Source organism: Setaria viridis, chromosome 4 (assembly GCF_005286985.2).
Source record: "Setaria viridis chromosome 4, Setaria_viridis_v4.0, whole genome shotgun sequence".
In the NCBI taxonomy this organism is placed as follows: domain Eukaryota; kingdom Viridiplantae; phylum Streptophyta; class Magnoliopsida; order Poales; family Poaceae; genus Setaria; species Setaria viridis.
The window spans coordinates 19,120,700-19,140,455 of NC_048266.2; the positions used below are offsets into that span (position 1 = coordinate 19,120,700).

At 45.4% G+C, this 19,756-nt stretch overlaps 2 protein-coding genes and 1 long non-coding RNA gene across 4 annotated transcripts; 2 read left to right on the plus strand and 1 right to left on the minus strand.

The window, feature by feature from the left end:
- The first annotated feature begins 570 nt into the window (after positions 1 to 570).
- Positions 571 to 5,012, plus strand: LOC117851741 (protein POOR HOMOLOGOUS SYNAPSIS 1). Of its 2 annotated transcripts, none has more exons than XM_034733622.2 (10): positions 571 to 941; positions 2,314 to 2,430; positions 2,621 to 2,680; positions 3,581 to 3,684; positions 3,758 to 3,951; positions 4,049 to 4,098; positions 4,177 to 4,204; positions 4,271 to 4,386; positions 4,474 to 4,501; positions 4,682 to 5,012. In XM_034733622.2, the coding sequence occupies exons 1-10, from the start codon at positions 636 to 638 to the stop codon at positions 4,738 to 4,740; spliced, it is 1,062 nt and encodes a 353-aa protein (XP_034589513.1). In that variant the 5' UTR covers positions 571 to 635; the 3' UTR covers positions 4,741 to 5,012. The 2 variants fall into 2 exon arrangements, with proteins under 2 accessions (XP_034589513.1, XP_034589516.1); XM_034733625.1 differs by having other exon boundaries at positions 4,292 to 4,386.
- Positions 5,013 to 5,734: 722 nt separating this feature from the next.
- On the minus strand, positions 5,735 to 7,947 carry LOC117851742 (peroxidase 5). The gene is made up of 2 exons (XM_034733629.2): positions 7,027 to 7,947; positions 5,735 to 6,931 (listed from the first exon to the last, which is right to left on the minus strand). Exons 1-2 carry the CDS (start codon positions 7,240 to 7,242, stop codon positions 6,002 to 6,004), a joined length of 1,146 nt encoding a protein of 381 aa, XP_034589520.1. The 5' UTR covers positions 7,243 to 7,947; the 3' UTR covers positions 5,735 to 6,001.
- A 166-nt stretch (positions 7,948 to 8,113) lies between these two features.
- LOC140222498 (uncharacterized) lies at positions 8,114 to 9,077 on the plus strand. The gene is made up of 3 exons (XR_011898029.1): positions 8,114 to 8,323; positions 8,413 to 8,468; positions 8,907 to 9,077. It is a non-coding gene; the product is annotated as an uncharacterized lncRNA (long non-coding RNA).
- Positions 9,078 to 19,756: the final 10,679 nt, after the last annotated feature.

Here is a 19,756-nt window from a genome sequence, read left to right on the forward strand (position 1 = left end):
AAACTTAAGCCATGTTGGGATCGATAAGTGCTAATAATTAGAAGCTAAATTTAGGAGGTGGTTATAAAAAAATAAGACAGTAACCATTAGCTACCCATGCTACTAAGTACTCCCTCCGTTTCAAATTGTAGGTCGTTTTAGCTTTTTAGGTTCATAGATATTATTATGCGTAATCCTAAAAAGCTAAAATAACCTACAATTTGGAACTATCTAGATGCATGATAACTAAAAAATTAAAACGACCTACAATTTGGAACTATCTAGATGCATAATAATATCTATAAACTGAAAAACTAAAATGAGCTACAATTTGGAACGGAGGGAGTACTAATCGCTGCTAATAGTTGCATCAACTATCCAAAATTCCAATCATCTATTAGGTGATGATTCAAATAGCCCCGTGCTAACAATATTTGAACCGTTTTAGACCGGCAATTCTCAGGTTGGTCTGATAAATGAACCAAGTACTCCGATCGCCGATGCGGCGGCCGTCCAACACTCCAACTCGAGCCGGCGCCGACCAATTTCACTACAGCCACATCGCTGTTCCACACAACATCGCTATAAAAACCCCAACTTCCCCAAAAGGCAAAACCACATTTCTCCTCCCCTCCCTCGTCACCATCGCCGTGGCCATGGCGGACGCCGGCGACGACAGCATGGCGCTGGTGCCCGCACGCCCGGACTCCTCCGCTGTGGAGACGCCGCGGACGCGGACGCGAAGGCAGAAGTGGGATGTGGAGTACGCTCGCTACTTCGGCACGCCGCGGCGCGACCCCTCCGCGCCGCCGCCACCCGGGCTCCGCCACATTACCCGGGGCATCCACCGCCACCAGGGCACCTGGCTCCCCGCCTCCTCCCCCGCCGCTCTCTGCGTCTCCCGGCCCACCCTCTCCTCGGCGGTCCCCGTCCTAACCGTCTCCATCGGCGACGTCGTCTTCGTCCGTACCGAAACCCCTCCCTTTATCTGTTCCTTCTTTATTTATACTTACGTCATGTGTGTGTGTTTTGTGTGTGATTGGTAGATTTTTTTAGGTGTCCGCGTTATTTGGGTGGATTTGAAAAAAGCTTATCCTGGTTTGGGGTTTAGGTTTTTTGTTGGAAAAAAATGGGCGTGCGCTCCGGTTAATTTTGTTCGAGAACACGTAACTGAGGATGTTGATTCTAGTGTGCCGCTTGATCCCTGTTAAAGCATGATGTTTTTTCAGGTTTGCTCTTGATAAATTTCACCTCAGCAGGTTCCCAAGCATTAAGCTTGAGCTCGTTCGTGCCTAACCGAGCAATTTGTTAATGTTGCCAGAATTATGCTCTTGGATGTGTTGTTCCCCCGATTTTTGGATTTATCCCAAGGTTTTGGATAACTTGCATTACCTGTATGCATCGTGTTCAATTGTTGTGTGGGTTTTACCAGGATCTTGTGGTTGCTTACATGCTAGCAATTAACATCCCAATTTCGCGCCAAAGCAAGTTGCGTGACCCTGGTCCAATTGTGATTTCTCAACAGATGAAATGAGTCAATTCAATTTTTGGACATGTGATGTGCCTGATTATTGACCAATTTGGTTCAGGTAGGTACGCTGTTGTGCAATGTTAGCCTGTGTTGCTATGTTGTTATCCTTAATCATCGTTGTCTATCTTTGTTTATTTGCTGTAACCTGTGTTGATGCTCCATTTTCTGAGTTTGCATAGTTTTTATTATAATAAAAAGTATCACTGATTTTTGTAATTATCATGCATGGTTGGATCAGTGGTATATCTGTTTCTGATGTTCAATCCTACATACAAATGATTTCTCCTATATATTCTATATGTATTTCCCCATTCATTGTGCTTTCCAAATTTCTTTTTCTCAACAGATTGGTACTAGCTATTGAATGCATAAGCTACTTTGGCACATTTGAGGCCTTTCGGCTTATGAAAGTTAATATTTCTTATATTTGTGTCTTTGATTTATAAGAGGGGATGACTTTTCTAACTGAACTTCCAGAATTGGGTGGTTGACTGATCTCATTGTTGCATACTTGCATGATCAGATTCCCTCGCAAAAGTTCAGTGTGAGTTTCGTTCCATTACTGACAGGTGAACTCTGTGCTACTGGGATTTATTTATTGTTTTGCCACTTGGGTAAAATTAGGCCTTTTTCATGAATACTCTGCCATTTTCGTGTTGTAACTAGTCATGTATCTTGTATAAGTTCACATATGTGGATGCTTAAAATTACTCCATTTCTGTATCTATTACTCATATATGGTTCCTTCGTTTTGTGTCGTCATAGTATTCCTTTTCTTACTGATCTACTTTCCCATGGCACAGGAGGAGCACTTTGTGTCGATTCTCAACTTTTCATGGCCTCAGGTTATGTGTGTGACGCAGTGCCCTATCAGAGGTAGCAGGGTGGTGTTCATGAGCTTTTGTGATAAGTCTAAACAGGTATGGCGTACCATAAGAATAAGATGTTATTCTACCAACTGGAGAGTTGAAACAAATGATAGATCACCATTGCACTTGCGAGTTTTGAATTGTCTAAACCATTTGAGTGTCTATGAGATATTTATACATATACAGCTTGGTGGTCACTTTTCTAACGGCGGAAATTTTTATGACGTCTCTGTGGTTCCAGAAGTTTGCTGTACGTTTCCCACAGCTCTGTGATGCAGAGTCGTTCCTAAATTGTGTGAAGGTGAGTTTCGGTGCGTGGCCTTTCTCAAATTGTGTGAAGATGGAGCTTGTTATTTTACAGATATATTCAAATGCCATTTTTCTAATCCTTTGTCTCTGTGTGCCCCTATGCGCATTCCATTTACCATGGATGCCTTATGTTTCTTTATGTTCTCTTTTCATGTTCACTAGGATACTGTAGCCTGTTATATGTAGCAATTAAAGTGCATGCTAATGTAGTATCATGCACTGTTATGTTCAAAACTGATAGATGGAGACATGTATGAATTCCATGATACATTTTGTAATTCTATTATGATAGCTGTTAATGGCTCATCTTGCATGCCTGTTTAAAAATGCAGGTGAAAAATGTAATATACCATTATTTTGTTGAAAGCATAAATTTCATTCAATGTGAAAGAAACATATTCATCATACGAAAATATTTTTGGAACAATGAAGTTTATTTATGTACTGAAGGATCCCCAGCTGTTGTAGATCGACAATACACATCACATACTAATAATACTTGCATTTGTAGATAAAAAAACTTACAATGTTTTTTCTCTCGAGTATTCAACATAAGTATGTTTTTCTGAAGTTTTTCTTACATTAAAACCTTGAAGGATTTATAAATTTCATTTTATTAGACAATACATGCCAGCTGAATATTTCAAATGACTGTCAGAATTGTTGCCAGATTAAAGCATTTAGGATGCTGTTTACATACTGTGCCTCTCATTGAAAGCTTACTTGACATGGAACGCAGCAATGCTAGATACATTTGTGATAATACCTGTGCTATTTTCGTATGTTCTTGGACATATCATTCAAGGAAGGTTAAGCACTAGACTAGGTTTCCTTTTTGCTGTGTAAAAGGTTTTTGAAGTACTAACTTAATGTATTTATATTTGATATAAAGGAATGCCCATGCGAAACCATGGACATCATACCATCTGGAAGTGATTATGTGTGTGAAGATTCATCAGCATCTGAATATATTGCTTCTAATGGACTTCACCACAGGTAAGAGTAGAACTGTTTCAGATTTGTAAGTTGCAAGATGTGTTTGTTTTCTAACATAATATGTTGTGCCTAGGCCTGATGATGCTTCAAGCTTTGAGGAGCAAGCTTCTGATCACATGATAGAGGCACCAACAATGAGCTACCATGAGGAATGGGACCTGCCTGTTCTTGAACCTCTCAGTGCTAACAACACTAATAACAGCTACTCTGGTTTCCCTCCTAGTTTCAGTCAAATGCTGACAAATTTTTCAACGGAGAATGAGCAAGGTAAACTATTTCTCCATGAAGATTTACATTGACAGAACAGTATCTATATTTTTTATTTCATTGGTCTACCCCGGCTGATAACACAAATGTAAATCAGATGCAGAGGAATCCTATCCAGTGGGTACAACAAACCATGCTTCTCAAGAGGTAACTTTTGTGACTATTTTTGAAAATCCTACAGACAGTTGCTACTAAGAATGTTGTTGATATTTGTAAATATTTCAGGTGTATGCACTGGATACTTCTCATGATGGTAAGTATAGCCTCAACTTCATTTGTGGGCTTATTCGTATTGATTATTTCCTCCCTTGATATGTAGACAATGTTTCTGGGGTCGCAGTTGCCCCTGAAGAAACAACTGCTGATAAAGGAATGGATGTTGGTGAGGGAATTGATACCAGTATATTAACAGGTGACATAATGACACGGGTAAAGGTACCATTCTCGTTAACAATCTTTTGGTTGGTTTTTCCTGTTGTCAAATATTTGTATCGACTAACATCATGTGTTATGCGTCTGCAGACATATATGGCTGATGACTCCTTTAATGGTATGTTCTCTCTTCCCTGGTGACGTACCCCTTCATAAGAAAATGAACCATACAGTGGTTTCTCGTCATTTCTGTTACTCATACTTACTAATCAGGAATCCAGCATTTTTGTAGTTGTTACCTGTGCATGCGGTCCTCATTTTGTGCGCTGTTATTGATTTGGTGCTTTCCTTTCTCTAGATATGTTGTTCAAGCTTGAGAAAGTCATTGATGAACTTGGCGGTGACATGTCGCTGTAGATAGCAAAACCTCTTCTGTGCTGGAGGAAGGCCTTAATTTGTCTGTGGTCATATATACTATGTAGTAATAGTTCACCTAAGCTAGTGTCCCATTGCAACTGCTGCCCCTACCAAAAACGTGCTTGTTTGTTCAGGGGATTAGTAAGGAAGACAAAGTATACCTTCTCTGACTACCTACATTTTCCCTAGCCGCTGTGTTTGTATACATTATCTAAATCATGGTTATATACGCACTCTCTAGTCTCTACCACATATATGCATGAATTTGTTTATCTGGGCCTTGACGTTTTTGGTATGCTCATGCTTTTTCTGAGCGGCGTGTCACGTGTGGGTGTTTATGCATAGCTTCTGTTGCCTATCATGTGCAAACTGTGCGAGGAACATCTGTGTCCATGCTTATTCATGTGTTCAGCTTCAAGGCAAGGATAACCTCATGGCCCTCGAAATCTTATGCCCGTGCATCTGTTTCTTGGTATGTCTGGCGTAATTTCGTCCATCAGCCCAAGTCCGTGCTATGGTGCTGCGGCTGGTGCTGTGGGAGGAACCTGGGAATTGGGATGTTGGTCAACATGGCCGGATGGCCCTCAAACTAGGGAAGAGAACCCAAGTGCTCAACCGCCTGGAAGGCCTCCTGGGGTGCGGGGAAAATCTGAACTTCACCTTGCCCTTTCTTGGTCGCCGGGGTGGCCACGGCAGAGCGAAGCGTGCCGCAGTGCCCGCTCGCGCCGGTGACTGTACGGCCCGCCGTCGGAGGGCTGTTGCTTCTCCCATCTGGCCGTGCATTCTTCTCTGGGCGGGGGAACTGCCGGACGGGGACAGAAAGATTTCTTCTTGAAAGGGCTCTCATTAATGATATGATGGCTTTCGTTGGTGGTGTCTTTTTGGTTGGTAACAGGGGCTGAACCTGTCCTTGCAGCATCTTTTTTTTTATTATTTTTGCAGAATTGCTACGAACATTCAACACATTTATTGATTTCAACTGGATTCCTTATGGGAGATTCAAATGTGAGAGACTATACCTTGCCAATATAAGTAAATACATGTAGCATGTTGTATGGAAAATACATTATTTTCTTTGAAGAAAAACAAGACTAAGCAAAGCAAGCGTATATGTACTAATTAGGGGGTGGTGCATGCATAACTCATTTTCGAGGCCTGCATTCCTGAGCACCTAGCTAAGCAACGGACCTCTAGAGCAAATGTACGTAGTAGTAACACCCCCGACCGCCGCTGCAACCCCGACACGGCAAGAATGCTGGCCTCAGTGGAACCCGCGGAAGAACCCGTTGATCAGATCGGCCACCGGGTGGTGCGGGAACGGTCGACGCGGCCGCCGCTGACGGGACCACGGCAGCCGCTGCTGGTGCCGGAACCAGGGAAGCTGCGGCTGCTGCTGCTGCTCCTGCCCGTTCACCAGGCGGCACTGCTTCCTCACCTGGCCCTTGCCCTCGCCGATGAGCACGTCGAGCATGCCGACCCTCTGCATCGCCTCCGCAAATTTCTGCTGCCACATGGCGTCGTCCCCGGCGAAGGCCTCCACCATCGCCCTCGTCTGCGGGTCCTCGATGAGTGCGTTGTCCGAGGTCAGCAGGCCGCGCCTGGCGAGCAGCTCCGAGTAGTAGGCGCTGTCGAGCTTCTCCCCCGTCTGCGAGTCGAACTTCACCTTGGGCGCCTGCTGCGGGTCGTCGTCGGGGTTCCGCGGCGGGCACACCTGCCGGAGCCGCGCCGCGAACTCCGGGTCCAGCGAAGGGTCCACATCGGCCTCCTCGGAGAAGCCGTAGATGCGGTTGGAGAACATGAAGCAGTGGGCGCCGCCGATGGAGTGCGCGCCGGAGAGCACCACCATGTCCTCCTGGGAGAGCCCCCGCTGGCTGAAGAGCTCCGTGAGGCGCGGGACGTGGTGGCCCGGCACGGGGAAGTTGCCCGGGAGGTCGTCCATGTTGGAGCGCATGCCGTCGCGCCGCCCCGCCGCGACGTCGTAGCTGGGGAGGCCCGCAGCCACGGCGGCGTCCCGCGCCGCGAAGGCGAGGATGTCCGCGCAGGAGACCGTGCGCGGGCACATGGACTCGAGGGTCGACTTGGCGATGTCGATGGTCCGGAGGCCGACGAGGGTGAACCCGTTGGCCGACGACTCCTTCTCCGGGACGTCGCCTGCCGGCGACTCGTCCAGGAGGATGGAAGCGTCGCAGCCCTGCACGCGCAGACCGGCCGCCGGCGGTACACGAACGGTCACGACAGGGTGTTGTGTGCACGTCAGCCAACACATGATCAGGAAATGCCTGTTACCGTGATGAAGCAATCGTGGAAGAATAGCCGGATGAGGCCGGGGGAGATGCCGCGGTCCATGGCGATCTCGTTGTTGACGATGTCGCTGATGGTTGCCTCGGCCTCTGGGCACGACTGGCCATAGAACCCCACCTGCAGGCCGTCGACGATCAACGCGTCGACGGCGCCCCGCTTGGCCGCCGACGCGAGCAGGGCGAAAAGGAACAGCGACAGCATGTCTTGTCTGGCCGGGATCCCACCTTCGGCAACGAGCTAACGGCGTGCTTATTAACTCGCACGACTTCCCGAGCGAGCGAGGAGACAAAGTTGGCCAAAGCTGAAATTGCTGCAGAGGCAGGCAAGCTTAACGACGAGCTTGATTGCAGGGGAGGAACAACAATGGCCTCACATTGTTTAGCCGCTACCTTTTTGAACAGACCGTGCTAACAATAGGCGCGAAAGGTCCAATGTGCATCTTAAAATCTTTGCACGACGTGCTTTCTCCCTTTTTCCACTCCTTGCCATCAATACATGTACTAGTTTACATGCAGGGGCTCGCCGTCCACCTTGGCATCATCAGGGAAAAAGGTGTTCTTGGCAAATGGCTTTCAACAACATGGGTGTTAGAAATTCAAGAGAGAAAAAAAGAAATCACGGGCATCTGTTAGCAGTCAATCAACCACTTGTAGAAGGATAGCATCAACCAAAATACTGCAGGGAGCCAGGGACCGATAAATCTGAAAACAAAGCAGCCAACTAATCATGGCAGAGAGGAGCAGACAGGGGGATAATCAGAATGGTGATGCCCTGCTGCTTCTAGTTCTACGTTGGGCCGGACCAGAGAGGAGCCAAACTGGTTTGTTGGAATGGGCTCGGACACAGGTACTCCTGGTATTGGGCCTTGTATATCCAAGGGCCATAAGGGCCTCCAAACGCATGGGCTGTGATTTACAGATCCTATATGGGCTCCTGTAGAGAAGGATCGAATCGAATCGGACTGCTTGTTAAGAGGGCTGAATTGTAGCTGTGGCTCGAGCTCAACGTGTGGATCGTGGCCCGCGGATCAGATAAGGGCCTTAACGTACAGGCTCGCAGAAATACAGAGAGGGCCTTAAACGTAGCGCACAAGCGCCTACGCGAGATGGCTCGCGAGCGGCGGCGGCGGCGTTGTGAGGGGCCGGCAGCGGCGCTGCGAGAGGCCGGCGGCGGCGTTGCGGGGCGGTGGCCTGCGACTCCAAGATCCTCACCGAGGTGCCGACTCCAAGATCCAGTAAGGAGGGGCCTCCTCCGTGCGGCCGCACCAGTCCAGCGCCGCCTGGTATTGCACAGCCTTGTATTCGCAGGTTAGCCTATTCCTCCCCTGGTATTTGCAGGTCTCTAATCTAGCCGATTCTTTCCAATCTGCAGGTTAGCCGATTCCTTTTCTCAATCTGCAGGTTTGCTGGTGTGGCTTGCTATGAGCGGTAATGCTCTTACCTTTACCCTACGTTGTATTGCTGCTAGCATCGAAAGCATACTTTTAGTTGCTGTATTTTGATGTCGTCGTGGTTGCCATGCTAGTTCATCTCTTCTGTGTGCTGTTTCAACGACACGTATGTCAATCACATCCCTAGGTTAGGATGGCATGTGCCTGTTTGAATGAATGTTGCACTTTTGAGTTTCGACAGTATGCAGTGCTTGTATTTAGAAATGTACCGATAGATTGACCAAGTTAAAATTGTAAATAAACTACCATGAAGATATAACTCTATATAAACAACAATTGTAAGTATAGCTTATATGCTTTAGTCATAGTCATAGGCTCATATTTTGGTGATATATGTTCAGTAGTTTTATTTTTTTTTGCAACAATTGTGATTCATTTTATTATCTTATATTGAAATTGCATTTGTGTCATCTAGGTGATATGGATCTAGGACAGGAAGTTGTTTGTTGAGGTTGAAAGTCGTGATAGTCTGGTAACTGACCAGTCAAGTCGATCATCTAGGAAGAGAGCTAAAGTTTGGGAATTTGTGGATACCGAAGTGGTTGATGGCAAGGAGAAGGCAATATGCAGATATTGTAAGTTTCAATTGTCCTCTGAACCTGGAAAAGGTACAACGCACCTCAACAGACATATTGCAATTCACTGTCATTCCATTCCGCAAGAGGATAGGGACAGATTCATTGCAACATTGAAGCCAAAGTCTCTGAACGAGGAAAAGGGTGTCCTTGATCCAGAAGTATTTCATGTTTTGATTGCCAAATATTTTATTAGTGGAGAGATTGCTTTCCGTAAAGCTCATGATCCTCATTGGACAAACTTGATAAATTATTGTCAGCCATCTTTTAGAGTTGTTGGTCGTCAAAGTGTACGCACAAATTGTGTTTTGTTTTATGAAGAGGAGAAGTTGCAGTTGATGGACAAGTTCAGAAAGGTCAAGTCCCATGTTAGTCTTACAGTCGAAAGGTCAAGTCCCATGTTAGTCTTACAGCCAATCTATGGTCTTCTAACCAGAACCTAGGCTATCTAGGTGTTACAGCACATCTCATTGATGCGGAGTTTGAACTGCATAAGAAAATCATAGCATTCAAGAAGATTTCTTTCCCACATACATCATATGCGGTACAAGATGGAATTACCTCATGCCTGATGGAGTGGGAGTTGACTGAACAACTGTTTACCTTGACATTAGACAATGCCAATGTGAATAACAAAGCAGTAAAGGACATTCGTGATGCTTTAGGTGTTGGGATGTTCTTCAAAGGTGAACACCTTCATGTCAAGTGTGCTGTCCATGTGCTCAACATCATGGTTCAGGCTGGTGTGAAGGTAATTTCAAATGCAATTGGGAGAGTGAGGGACATTGTAAAAGTTATTACATCCACACCATCCCGCATGCAGATTTTCAACACAATTGTGCAGAATTTAGGCCTCAAAGCAAAGTCAGGACTGATTCTGGATGTTCCGCACCGTTGGAATGCTACGTATGATATGTTGCATGATGCTTTGAAATATAAGGTGGCTCTCAACAGATACGCGGTAGAGCAACATCACCAAGTTCCAAGTCAAGATGAATGGGCAAAAGTTAAAGCCCTTCATGGTTTTTTGCAACAGTTTAGTGAGGCAACTAAAGCATTCTTCGCAGACAGGCATCCTACAGCCCACCTTTTCTTGAAGATGTTGCTAGCAATCCGAGATGTTTTGCTCGAGGAGGCGTGGAATTCAAATGAGCTCCTTAATGAAATAGTTAATGCCATGCATGCAAAGTTTGAAAAGCACTGGACAAAACCTGATCTTGCTCTTCTAATAGCTGTCGTTCTTGATCCAAGTATGAAAACTGACTTCATCAAGTTCTATTTCTATACTATTGGTGAAAATGTTAAAGTGAAAATGAGGGAGCTGAATAGGTATTTGAACAAATATTACCTAGAGTATGAAAAGATTGTTAGGAGCAACAATGTACTTGTGTTCGATATATCAAATGATGAGCAGAGCACAAATGAGTCTGGCGAGTCTGGTAGCACTTCTTTAAGACAAGTTTCTGGTAAAAGGCGGATAGAGCTTGCATTCACTCAGTTTGCATCCCAAAGCTCGCAGGCCCGTCAAGAACGGTCAGAGCTAGATACTTACCTGGAGGACCCTAGAGTCCTTGTGAGGTCAGATGAGCAATTGAATGTTCTTGCATGGTGGAAGAAGAATTGTGATGCTTATCCAATCTTATCCTTGATGGCTAGAGACTTTCTTGCTATTCCTGTTAGCACAGTATCCTCAAAATCAGCCTTTAGTGCAGCTGGAAGGATTCTTGGGAATAATAGGACATCTCTCTCACCTGAAACGCTTGAAGCATTGATCTGTGCAAAAGATTGGCTAATCGGGTTTGATGAAGAAGAAGAAGGTGAACCAATGACGGTCATAGAATGTTTGATTCAGACGAGGAAGATGAAGATGATGAATAAAGGTAAATGAATCTTTGACCGATCATAAAATGTTTCTGCTTGTCTTTGTTCTGCATCTAGTTTCATTCATGCATGCTGCTTGTCTTTGACAAATGCTTGACAATGTTTGTTCTGTCTTGACTTTGTTCCTGACTAACTGACACTTTCTTTTGTTTTACAGATACTGAAAGCTCGTGAAGCCGATATGTTGAACCATCTTGCTGCCCACTTTCACTTCTTGAGGGCAACAATGCACAAGAAGAACAGGGAGGTGGCTCCTCAAGCCTGCGTGTGCAACTGATTTGCATTTTGCCAAAAAAAAAATCTTCATTTTCTTATCCCTTATATTCAGTATACTTTTGACCGTGTAATATGAATGACATTTCCTTTGGACACCTTTCTGGAACAATTCTGGAACAACTGTTTGCTTTCTAGCTAGACGTTGTGGCAAAATCAAGGTGATTTTTATCAGCCTGTATATTCACCCGTTCCTCAGCCTGTATCTGAGCGGCTGTAGGCCTGTAGCACAGGAACATACAAATAAGAAAGCAAGAGTGGTCCGTTACTAGCTCAATCGTGCTCCTGCTTGGCTCATGGATCGTGCTCCTTCAGTGCAACTTGATTGGCCCGTGGGCAGAAATAGGATAAGGGTTGGATTAGGAGAATGTTACCTGAAGGGTTGGATCGGATCGGATAGTAATAATCATTTGAGGATTGGATAATGATCGAGCTGACTAATTAATTAAACAGGGCCGAAGCAGGGTTGGGGTCAGATCTTGATCCATTGTCAGGTATAGACACAGGTCCACGGCGTTGGTGAGGATGGCACACAATTACTGAAATCAGCCAAACCTAGAGGCAGTATCAAGCCGCCAGCAAGGCAGCCATGGTAGTGGTAGAGATGTGGCCATGCGGTGGCGAGCAGAGGCTCCCGCAGTGTTGCTGAAACAACAGAAATAGGGTCGATAACGACGGCAAAATTCCACCGAGAAATGAAATCCTGTAGCACATAACACACAACATATGTAGCGTGCATGTAAACCGCAGTGTGACGGCCTACGCTCAAGTAACTAAATGGATTTGGTTTAATGATTTTAATGGGTTGGTTTTCTCTTGAAAATTGTTTAGATTGGTTACTAATAGTCTAATTCGTCAAATAGTTTGGTTTGGTTTGAATTCCTCTTAGGAGGAAATAGTTTGGGAGTGGTTTAGAGTAGATTGCATTGGTTTGATTCACAAAACAATTTAAGGATCCGATTCTTGATGTAGTCCCACGTACAAGTCCAACTATATTTTTTTCGCATGAAGTAGCTAATTATTAAACTAAATCATCTCCAACAAATTTCAATCAATTTCGTTAAAATTTTAAAGTGTGAAAGGAAGGTTTTAATTCGAGGGTCCGACTCATGACATGGGGCCCGTACATATGTCCAGCTATACTATTTTGCACAAAGTAGCGGACACTTAAACTGAGTCATCTCCAACAAATTTCGATCAATTTCACTAAAATTAACAAATTTCGATCAATTTCACTAAAATTTTAAAGGGTGAACGCGAGGTTTTAATTCTAGGGTCCAGCTCTTGATGTGGGATCCACATGTATATTTAGCCATACTATTTTACACAAAGTAGTGGACAGTAAATGAGGGATATGGGTACCCCATGGGTCCCTACAGACCAGGATACTGGTCGGGCCTAGCAAGTGGGCCCGCCCGACCAGTGCGTGCGGGCTAAGAACATGAAGTTATTTGGAGTACACGTGTTGGCGCTGAAAATCGGCTGATGACCCTCAGTGTCAGACACACGACCCAGGAGAATCTGCTTAACTCCTGTTTGGGTTATTGCCTTGGTCCAGTTCGCGCAGCGTGCCAGTCAATCTGACCTATTGATTGATAAGGAAATAAAAGTATTAAATTCCAGGGGTTCGGATCGGCTAGAGTTCCGATATGTCTTCAACAGCGTGCCGGCGAATCGGCCGATTCACTGTAGAGGTAACCAGTTATAAAATAGCAGATACCGCGTAGCCATCCTAAAGAAAAGCTGCTAGAGCAAACTAAACAACGCTAGAAAAACAACACTCGGGATAGATCTAATCGGCTGTATGATAACAAAGAAAAAAGCAATAAAAGCCGACAGTTCGTATCTCAAGCTGGATAACTGGTGATAGAAACTAAAATAACTGGTGAATAAATCTAAATGAAACAATAGTGATGCGCTCGAAGTTAAAGCTTAGATATTACTCGGTAAACGGAACTTATAGAATTGGCTGGAGATCGTGTCGATGCAGTCCTGCCAACCCGTACGAACTCGTGAAGGAAAAAGTGTTTTGGCGAAGTCGCTGACTTGAAAGTAAAGTACGAGGAAAAAGTAGATTGGTTGTATTGATTGATGTGTTATTTTTTACAAATCTCTAGAGATGGCTATTTATAACATGTTAGAACTGATTTCCTAACCGATTAGGATCTATCTCTAATTTTAAATGATAACAAATATTTACAAACACAACTCGTATCGGAGTTGGTTATCATATTTCATGGGCCAATCTCCTTTTTTAGCTAATCTTTTCTCCGGCCCATCTTAGGCCCATACTGACCAAGCCGCTCTAGCTCCCAATCGGCCAACCCTTACCGACCCCTTTGTCAATCGGCCGAAACACTATAGCTTCAATTAGCCGATTCCCAACTGTAGCTTTTAACTCGTCGCATTGGCACGTCTTTTCCCTTATCTGACACCGATTCAAACACGTGTCAAAATCCGGCGTCAACACATGCCCCCCCATTTCGGAGCAAAACGCAACTTTTGCTTCGAAATTGTTTTTATTTTTAACTCCCTCTCCGAGGCAAGCGCGGCAAAGACTCCTTTCTGTTCCGCAGTCCTTTCTCTGATGATTACACCCTTTTCGAACTGGGCGCCCGAGGCAACCACTCTTCCCGAAAATTGTGTGGATGGCGCGGTAAAAATACCGCATTTACCCTTTCTTTCGAACCGTCTTTAAATACTCGCATCCACCACCGCTTCTTTTCCACGACCTTAGAAATTCTTCTTTCCCCAGCGAATCATCTTCCATCACAGTCCGGCGCCCTTTAATCTTCCAACCGCGTTCCTCCGGTGATCCGTCTTCCAATCTTCCTACTCCATTTACCCCAATGGCGACACCATTAGCGACCATGGCTTTTATCCCGGAGGTAAATACCACAAAGCCTTTCCCTTTTACTTTTTTACCATTTCGTGCTTTTGCAAGATCCATTCTTAGACTTTCTTCTATTCCTTTCTCAGGAGCTTAGGCATAGGATCACCATCCCTATTTCTGACGCCCCCGGCCTCATTGGTCTTGTCCGATGGGAAATCCAGGTCCAACCGAGTTTATCAACTTAGAAACCCACAGAATCCCTTTCAAGCAATCTCCCATGGACTTAAATCAGTGGACGGGCACATTTAGATCTTGGCCGAACGAGACTCCTGGTTGGAAGGAATGGTTCCAAAGGATGGCCGATTCTAAGAGAGTCCTATGGGACGAACAGAAAATTGGACATTGCATAAACTTGTCTTTATCTCAAATGGAAAAGAATGAGCCCCTGGTCATCGCAGCATCCTACTTCTGGTCTGACGCCCTCAATGCATTCCTCTTTGGCCACGGGCCCATGACCCCTACTCTGGCCGATGTCCTGATGCTAACCGGCCTAGACATTTCTTCGCCTGATAAGCCCTTCGACTTCCAGATCAAGCCAACTCATCACCTAGAGACGAAAGGAATCGGCGGATGGAAAGGTTATATCGAGAAGAATATGAAAACCGAAACCATCGGCGATAGAGAGTATACAGCCTTCCTGATGATATGGCTGGAGAAACATTTTTTCTGTGGCAGAGCAGTCGACCCTTCTTCTAGTACACAGGCTTTAGCCGAGGCCCTGGCAAGAGGATCCACTGTCCCTCTAGGAAAACACTTGCTAGGATCAGCTTACCACATGATGCATCAGATCGCGGTCAAGCTATCAACCGGAGAGCCGATTGGGAATCCTAGTGGCCCCTGGTGGTTTATTACTCTCTGGCTTAATTTATACATGAGCAAAGTGTCCCGGGAACGAGTTGAGACAAAGACGTTCCCCAACATTGAATCGGTGGAAAATCCATCAATACGACAACGCTGCACTTCTTTCAGTGAAGCAGCATCAGCCTTCTCTGGTAGTAAGTTCACTCCCACCAAAACAGTCGAATATTTCAGATACTTCTATGCTGGCTTTAGTGAACAAACTACCAGCTGGTACCCATATCAGAGAACTGAGCCGCTCTTTGAGGAACCCTTCTGCTTTAATTCAACCACCAGTTCCTTTGACAATGAGCTTACGAACGTATTGATCAAGCCTGGAATTTCACCAGCGAACTTCTTTTTAGGGAAGGACTCCCCGACTTATGAATTCTATAATTCATCAGTGGCAGCACGGCAACTCGGCCTTAGACAGTTGTTGATTAGGATTTATTTTGCCGGCCATGTGAAGTTTCGGGATGAGCTCACCACAGGACTTGAATATAATCGGCTATGCAGTTTGGCACCAGACTCGAGTACCGTTGACTTGGCTAATTAGGTGGTGGCCCCCTTTGCCATTCAACAATTCAAGCTATGGTGGGGCGAATGGAAATAGCATCTCTTCTGCGTATCCCCCGCAACATACTGCAACGACCTGGATCCCACCAACATTGATCCAAATGCAGCGGTACTACCCCCTTTGGCTGATTTCAACATCATTCCTTTTGTTTTGTGAGATTATCACTAATTTTCCTTTTCTCTCGCAGTCTAGAAACCAGCTTCCCCCAACGCGCAGCCGTAGCGGAAGGCCGATAGAGAATCGCCATCCTTATACTTCATTCCCAATTATTGGTTTCCAGCCTCCGTCCATCGAAGACATCTCCACCGGCCGATTGAAGTAGAAGCTGAAGATATCTTCTTCAAAGAAAACGAGCCGTCGGGTGCGCGCCCGTACAGAACCAACCGATCAATCGGCGGTGGTATCAGCTGAGTCTCCAGCCACATCGACTCTACCGATTGTCCAAGAGGTTGACCCCCAGGTTGCTATAGAAGCCAGATTGGCAGCTGCATCCTTATTGGTGGAAGCTATACAGGTAACCACATGTGCCTCACATTTCTTCAAGTATTTTATCAGTATTAATTTCCATTTTGCTAGGCTGCACAAATTCTTCCCGGGCAAACCCTGCAACAATCGGCCGCTCCTCAGGCAGAAACCACTCCTTCAGCAATCCCTTTTCAGCTGCCATCAGCTGGACGATCCGCAGAGGTAATGTAAACGGTATCAAACCCTAGACTTAATTATTCTTTCATCCTCATAGAGGCCTTCTTCTTATTACTTCCCAGGAGGCTGGCCCAAGCATGACGCCAATCATCGTTGAATCCTCCTCGTCTGATGAGCCAATCGTGCCGGTTCCTGAGACGGGGGCAGCGCTCCCACCAGCACAAGCAGATGAAATCCGCTTTAAAGAAGTAAGAATTTTGATGCTCAAATCAGCTGATTTTCCACTACCGTCAGCTAATCCATTCCTTTGTTTTACCAGGAGCAAGACACTCCCAATAACAGCCTCTTCTCTTTCGCGGTCGCAGTCTCCGATGACGAAGAGGTAGCCTCCCAACAAGTGGCTCTAAGCTCAATTCCCAACGAGATTCGTGCCAAGCTCCAGAGCATTTGAGTCCTTCTTCAGGAAGACGTCGGCCGATTGGTGGAAGACGCCTCGCCGATTCGACAGATCTTCAATGAGATAAGAGGCCGAGTCCCGGAGGACGCAGAAGAAGCTCTAGCACCCACAGCATACATCGAGTCAATGCAAATCCCAGTGTTCAGAGCTTTACGGCACATGGCCGATCGTGCCAAACTAGCAAAGGCAAATGAAGAGTAGGATTCCTACAAACACCGAGCTCAAGAAGTACATCACCGAATCGGCGTACTTGAAAATTCTCGCCCGGACATCGTTGGCACCATAGACCGCCTTAAATGGCGCAGGGCAAAACTTGCCAAGGAGATGGAGCAGGTGACAAAAGCTATAGCCGCTGAAGAGAAGAAACTTCATGATCTTCCATCCATCATTGCTGATCTAAAGCAGGAGAGGCAGAACCTTGCCCATGAAGCCATCCGACTTCACCGCAATATGCCAGAAGTTCCTGGATCGGCTGACGACGACCAAAGGGTTTTAGATTCGGCCGATCAGATCCGGTAGCGAGCGATCGTGGCCATTAATACTCTCCTCGGGTTAACGTAACAGACACTGAATGCTTTTGTACAAACACTTAATGCTCTTTTGCTATTGCCGTGCGAATTCAAACTTGGACGGTCTTCTCTTGCAGCTTTTCATTTAATAGTCCTTTACTCCGATGGGACACATTTTACCAATTGTTACCCTTCATCTTCTTCTTCTATAAGTATGAGACCCCCGTAATTCTTCTAGGGGCATTCGCACCTTGCCCAGCCTTCCATTCTTAAGTTGTCTTATTTCCATACCCTTAAGTCAGGTGCCGAGATGTCTTCCTCTTCCTCCATCAATTAGATATGAAATCCCCCTTCGTTCCTCTGCCCGACGCCCATTGATCTTATGACGGGTGATTGTTTGTTATCTTCCCAGTCGAGACGCCTTAACCCTGGCCTGGAACGGGCTATTAAGATTATGCACTCCGAGGAACCGCTGACGCAGGTGGACAAAGATCTGATAGAGGCCCATCGCGAAGAACTCAAAGATCACATCCCTGCCCATATACAGAAGATCTTGGATCATATTGAAGCCAACTGTTCCAGGTGGCTGCCGATCGAGAAAAGCCACCAACTACCTCGTCAAATCGTTCTTGAGGACAGTATGGCAGGAACTTCCCAACCGCCTCTCGAGAGAAGCCACCAACTTCCTCGTCAAGTTGCCATTGAAGCCGCCATGGAGGATTTGGAGGAAAAGAGCACCCGTCTCTTAATAGAACTAGGCCGGGTCCAAAGAGAGATTAATAAGAACAAAGCTCAGCTGAAACGTGGTTAATAAATGTATTGGCACATTGGTCTAAGGGCGACTTGTACCGTGTTGGCCATGTATCCCTTAAGGTGATGTCTCCTTGCATCAACTATATGAACACGAGTCAATAGGAGTCGGCCACAATGACTCGACACGCCATATCATCGGCTACGCGTCCACCCATATGCTAGGATAATATCTCTTCAAATACCTTCCATTTAAAGCTCTTCTAAATTCTTCTCCTTCGATGGTCTCTAATATGTACGCATTTTCCGGAGCACATCGGCCGATTCTATACGGCCCTTCCCAAGTAGGCGACCATTTACCGAATTTGGGATCTTTAGATCCTATCGGTAGCACCAGCTTCCATACCAAGTCTCCTTGGGAGAACTGCTTGACCTTGACCTTCTTGTCGTACCACCTGGCCAGTCTTTTCTTATTTTCTTTGATGCTGATCAAGGCCCTCAATCGCTGACCCGCCAAATCGTCGAGCTCCCCCTTCATGAGGAGGGAATAATCATCGGCTGTCAACTGATCTTGGAGTGACGTGCATCTAGACCCCATCCTTAATTCCCAAGGCAATACTGCCTCGTGACCGTATACCAATTGACAAGGAGATATTTTAGTAGCTCCATGGCAGGCCATCCTGTAGGCCCATAAAGATTCAGTCAAGGATGCGTGCCACCTCTCGGGCTGCTCCTCTATCTTTCTCTTGATCAACTTGATTATCCCCTTATTGGATGATTCGGCCTGACCATTAGCTTGAGCATAATATGGAGAAGAATTCAACAATTTAATTCCCATATCAACGGTGAACTCTTCAAACTCTCCTGAAGTAAACATTGTGCCCTAATCGGTTGTGATGGTTTAAGGGATACCAAACCGATAAATAATGTGGTTTCTCGAAAAGTCGATCATAGCGGCTGATGTCACGATTTTTAGGGGAACTGCCTCCACCCACTTGGTAAAGTAGTCAGTAGCAACTAATATGAACTCGTGTCCCTTGCTTGATGGAGGATAAATCTGTCCGATGAGGTCTATTCCCCAACCCCTAAACGGCCATGGCTTAATTATTGGGTTCATAGCCGAGGCTGGTGCACGTTGTACATTACCGAACTTCTAGCAATCCTGACACGCCTTATAATATCTAAAGCAATCTTCGAGTATCGTCGGTCAGTAATAACCATTGTTCCTAATCATCCACTTCATTTTGTGAGCTGACTAATGAGCCCCACATACGCCTTTGTGAATTTCTCCCATCAGAACCTTTGCTTCTTCTATCCCAAGGCATTTAAGTAGTACTCCATCAATCTTCCGGTAGAATAAATCGTCTTCAAGTAGCACGTATTTCGTGGCCTGAAAACGCACTCGCCAATCCACTTTCCTAGATGGATCTTTTAAGTAATCAGTGATCTCCTGTCTCCAGTCTGTTGGAGGTATGCCCTAGAGGCAATCATAGAGATGATGATATTCCATTTGTATCCATGATTTGTATGTTGTGTTCATTGAATATCCATTGAAGGCTACTTGAATTGATTTGCAATTATGTGAATTGTATGTGAAACTCTTTACTTGTATGGTTATTCTAAAGTTGTCCCTAGTCGGAGTTCATGTGAGGACACACATGAATATTAGACTAGCACATGTATTAGTTGATGACTATGTTTCACAAGTCATGGACATGGAGATGTTGAACTAATAATGTGGACACATGTGGAGACATGTGTTAGGACTGACCCAACACGAGAAGTAGTTCTCTCTTTAAACAACATATACGCTTTGTCCTTAGACCTGAGATTGTCGCATGTATTCTAGATGTGGATTGACCTACTTAGGG

Bases quoted from the DNA above. Each gene is read 5' to 3' on its own strand.
- LOC117851741 (XM_034733622.2), top strand. From the start codon at position 636: ATGGCGGACGCCGGCGACGACAGCATGGCGCTGGTGCCCGCACGCCCG. The intron at 3,685-3,757 runs GTAAGAGTAGAA...TGTTGTGCCTAG, and splicing joins TCTAATGGACTTCACCACAG to GCCTGATGATGCTTCAAGCT. The intron at 4,099-4,176 runs GTAACTTTTGTG...TAAATATTTCAG, and splicing joins CAAACCATGCTTCTCAAGAG to GTGTATGCACTGGATACTTC.
- LOC117851742 (XM_034733629.2), bottom strand. From the start codon at position 7,242: ATGCTGTCGCTGTTCCTTTTCGCCCTGCTCGCGTCGGCGGCCAAGCGG. The intron at 6,932-7,026 runs GTAACAGGCATT...CTGCGCGTGCAG, and splicing joins TCCACGATTGCTTCATCACG to GGCTGCGACGCTTCCATCCT.